This window comes from Phoxinus phoxinus (genome assembly GCF_949152265.1).
Source record: "Phoxinus phoxinus genome assembly, chromosome: 24".
Classification (NCBI taxonomy): domain Eukaryota; kingdom Metazoa; phylum Chordata; class Actinopteri; order Cypriniformes; family Leuciscidae; genus Phoxinus; species Phoxinus phoxinus.
In genome coordinates this window covers 5,372,180-5,376,007 of record NC_136899.1, presented here as the reverse complement: position 1 = coordinate 5,376,007, position 3,828 = coordinate 5,372,180, and the positions used below count along the sequence as shown (strand labels likewise).

Sequence of the window (3,828 nt, the reverse complement as noted above, 5' to 3'; positions counted from 1 at the left end):
TCGCAGCTTCGTACACTTCCAGCAGTCTTGGTGTCAGGTCATCAAGTCCATCGAGGAACGACTCAAGAAGGTCTGTGCTTACGACTCTTTTGAACTCTGCCCGAACCTGAGGAGACAAAAAAGACAAAAAGGTTAAGAAATTAGAGAAAAGATTTTTCAAAGCATAGAGTCACAATTTAGTAAGATAAGGTGGTCTGTTGTCAAAGGCTTTCATCCACTCAGTAAAACTAAACACAATCCTCTCACTTATCTGTATGCACATTCACGCCACCATTCGGACTAAAAAAAAACATTTCTGAACGGACCACAGTACAGTATCAGACATCTCTCTAGTACTTACTGGAGAGAATCTCATACATTGATATCCAGTCATTGGATTATGGTAAGTGATTAATCTTAGGCTGTGTTGTCTATTGTTATACCTGTCTCTCACAGAACATGGCCGGCCATCTAGCTATGACATCCCCAACGAGAGGTTGATCCCCTACGATCTCCTTTCTGCGCTTGGAGAACGTGGCAGACATCAGCTCATCTATCTGCTGGTGATCTGGGTCTTTTTTCAGCACTTCCATCTGAATTTGATTGCACAAGAACAAAGGGCACATACTAAGACAAAATAGTAGGCTTCACAGACACAAAAGCAAAGTGTAGGTAGTTAGTATAATATAGGCAGGTATGTATGCAGTAATATTAGACAGGTATGTGTGATGTGCATGTGTGTGATGTACCTCCATCATCCTCCGCTTTTCTTCCATGTCTTCATCACTCAGTCCTTCAGGGGGATCTGGACAGTCAAAAAGTATTGATTTATTTTATTTATTTTATTAATAAATTTATTTATTTCCCCAAAAAATAAAATAAAAATTCTTAATGACCCCAAACTTTTGAATGGTGTTTAATGTTACAAAAGCTTTAGATTTCAGATAAATGCTGTTATTTTTAACTTTCTATTCATCAAAGAATTTTGAAAAAAAATTGTACACAACAGTTTTCAACATTGATAATGATCATGAATGTTTCTTGAGCATCAAATCATCATATTAGAAGGATTTCTGGTGGATCATGTGACACTGAAGACTGAAAATTCAGCTTTGATCACAGGAATAATTTACAGTTTAAAATATATTAAAATAGAAAACAGCTGTTTTAAATTGGAATACTATTTCACAATATTACGGTTTTTGTTTGTATTTTTAATCAAATAAATGCAGCCGTGGTGAGCAGAAGATAAAAATCTGACTGACCCCAAACTTTTGAACGGTAACGTTAGTGTAACTTAACGTTATTTGGCCTTGACATACGGTCTATCAGAAATGGTGTTTTCTACAACAGTTTACAGTGAAAACTGGTATTGTCTCAGATGAAGCTTTATCAACCGTCTCTGACTGAACTAAAAGACTGCAAACGTGTTCTAGCTAACATTAACGGCCGCTGAAATGTGCCTCGCTTAAATGACATCACAGTTGCCGCACATATCAAAAGGTAACGTTAATCGCGTTATTGGTTTCATCAACGCACATTCATAATATCTACAAAACACGAACACTTACCAATAGCGAAGTTGTTCACGCCTGATGGAAAAATGAGGCACCTGGCCGTTTGAAGTGTGACTGCTTGCAGGCGCGAAAAACGTGCTTGTCGTGGCCTCGTCGTCTGTAGTCTCCCGCACATGCGCAAAGAGCTGTCCTCCGCTTAATTTAAAATGGCAAGTTCATTCAATCACCTGTAATTTGTGATTCATTGAAGTAACTTATGAACCTAAATTGAAAGATTGAAAACTCAAACAATTGAGCTGAAATTTCATAACACATTATGTTATGTCTGAGTTAATGACATATATAAGTTATCATAACTTTTTGATCAGATTATTTTTTACAGTGTAGAGAGTTGAAAACTTTATTTATGCTCTTAAAGGCTTCAAAACAAGGTTTTCACAGTGATGCTACAACAGTGGTCCCTAACTGAGATACGCATGGGGGTACGTGAGGTGACTGAGTACACGAACAAAATGAGGAGTTTTGCGGTTCATTTAGTTCTACCCCAGCTTAGAATAACATTAAAACCGGGCATGTATTTCTAACAGGCAACATGCTGCTTCTAGTGTAAAAACAGGAAAATGTTAGTGCCGTAAAAGGTCAAATACATGACATCCAATCAAATTACCTCATCTTTTGCGGTCAAAACTGACTGCATCCAAGCAGTGTGCATATGTTGCATGCAGAGTATACTGCCTTGGCACCTGAAAATCAATTTAAGGGGCAAGTACTGTCCAAAGAATACCGTCCAACTACCCAAAGAACCATTTGGTGAATAGTTCTTAAAAAAAAGTTTGTCCTAGTTTGAAGAACATTTAAAAAATCTAAAGAATATTTTTTTTTCTATCATAAAAAAAAAGTTTTTTGTGCAATGGAAAGGTTCAATGGATGTTAAAGGTTCTTCATGAAACCATTGATGCCAAGAGTGTACACCCACTGCTCCGGGTGTGTGTGTGTCCATGTTTTGCAGAGTGTGTGTCTTTACTACTCACTGCTCCTAATGTGAGTGCACTAACTTAGATGGGTTCAATGCAGAGGACAATAGAGGAGGACATTGAACATATTTCACATATATTTTTTAGTACCCTGTTGAACTGGTTCAAACCTGGCAAAGCAATGGCTGGTTGATTGGTTAGGGCTAAAATATGTTGTTTATTGGCACATAAACTTCTTTAATTTTCTTTCAGTCAGTTAGCATTCAAATACAGGCACCGCATGTTCAAACCCGGTTTGCGAGATACATTCCTTTCTCCTCCCCATCATTTCCTGTCCTAATAAAAACAGACAATCAGTAAAAAGTAGAATCAGAGCAGAAAACCGACACAAAACCAAACTCTTCTAGTCTCAGCTACAACTACAGTGTTTGAGGGTCAAAGTTCATTGTGGGCAGCCAAAGACCATAGGCTGGCATTATGCAAATCTGTTACAAACCTATGTTTCATGGCAGAAAGTAAGACTGGAATTACTGACGACTCGTTTTAGGCAGTGCAGAATCGGTTCTTTCTTTTGGGAGACAATAACTCCATTTACCTTCGATCTTTGCAGACCTTTTACATTCACATTCAGATATATTACACACTACATGAAAGGTAATATCTGAAAAAGCATAAAAGGGGCATAAGATGCATCAGAATGTGGTCACTGGCCTAGTAATTTAAGCCATATTTTGTTGCTAACCATATGTAAGCTACAGTAAGTTATGTAACATTTTTTTGTATAAAATTGTCATTATTCCCCAAAAACCCTATGAAAAGTCAGCTTTAAGAAGCATTTCCATTGAGAAATAAAGTTTATACAGAATTATTCATCCATTGTACTGTTGGAAGTCCAGCTTTGAGTCGTTCAGAGATGATGTGCAGCTTCAACGTCTCCAGTGAAAGCCTCAAGCTATCGCGATGGGAACCAGTCGCTTTCAGTGTAGACGCAGTGGTCGTGAAAACAGAACATAACTCTCAGCAGATCATTCTTGAGTGATGCTTCATCAAGTACAGCCAGGTGACGTCTTTAATATTTAATAGTGCTAATAATAATAAATGAGAGCTACATCTTGTATAAAAGGTACAAAACAAACCACTCAATTCACAATAACGATGGTAACAACCATTGATGTGTCTTCTCTCTTTAGCAGTCCTTCTGTCTTTTTCTAATCACCTCAGTGATTCACATTTTCCTCACAGCATGTGGCATTTTTGAAACGGCATCACAATCGAGATGTTTTTGTCCTTCTCAGAACGTCACCTCACGCTCTTCCCCGAACGCGCAGTGCCTTTGTGGAGACCATTACCGCTCCGTT

General features: G+C 38.0%; 1 protein-coding gene across 1 annotated transcript in view; it reads right to left on the bottom strand.

Annotated features, from left to right (window-relative positions):
- Positions 1–1,671, bottom strand: part of LOC306992679 (uncharacterized protein) — a gene marked incomplete at its 5' end in the record, with an annotated part of 3,256 nt that extends 1,585 nt beyond the window's left edge. The window contains 4 exons of the mRNA XM_079601805.1: positions 1–106; positions 423–572; positions 729–784; positions 1,551–1,671. The exon at positions 1–106 is cut by the window's left edge and continues 56 nt beyond it. Coding sequence (XP_079457931.1) covers positions 1–106; positions 423–572; positions 729–784; positions 1,551–1,671 — 433 coding nt within the window. The remainder of the gene's footprint in view (positions 107–422; positions 573–728; positions 785–1,550) is intronic.
- Between the last annotated feature and the right edge of the window lie 2,157 nt (positions 1,672–3,828).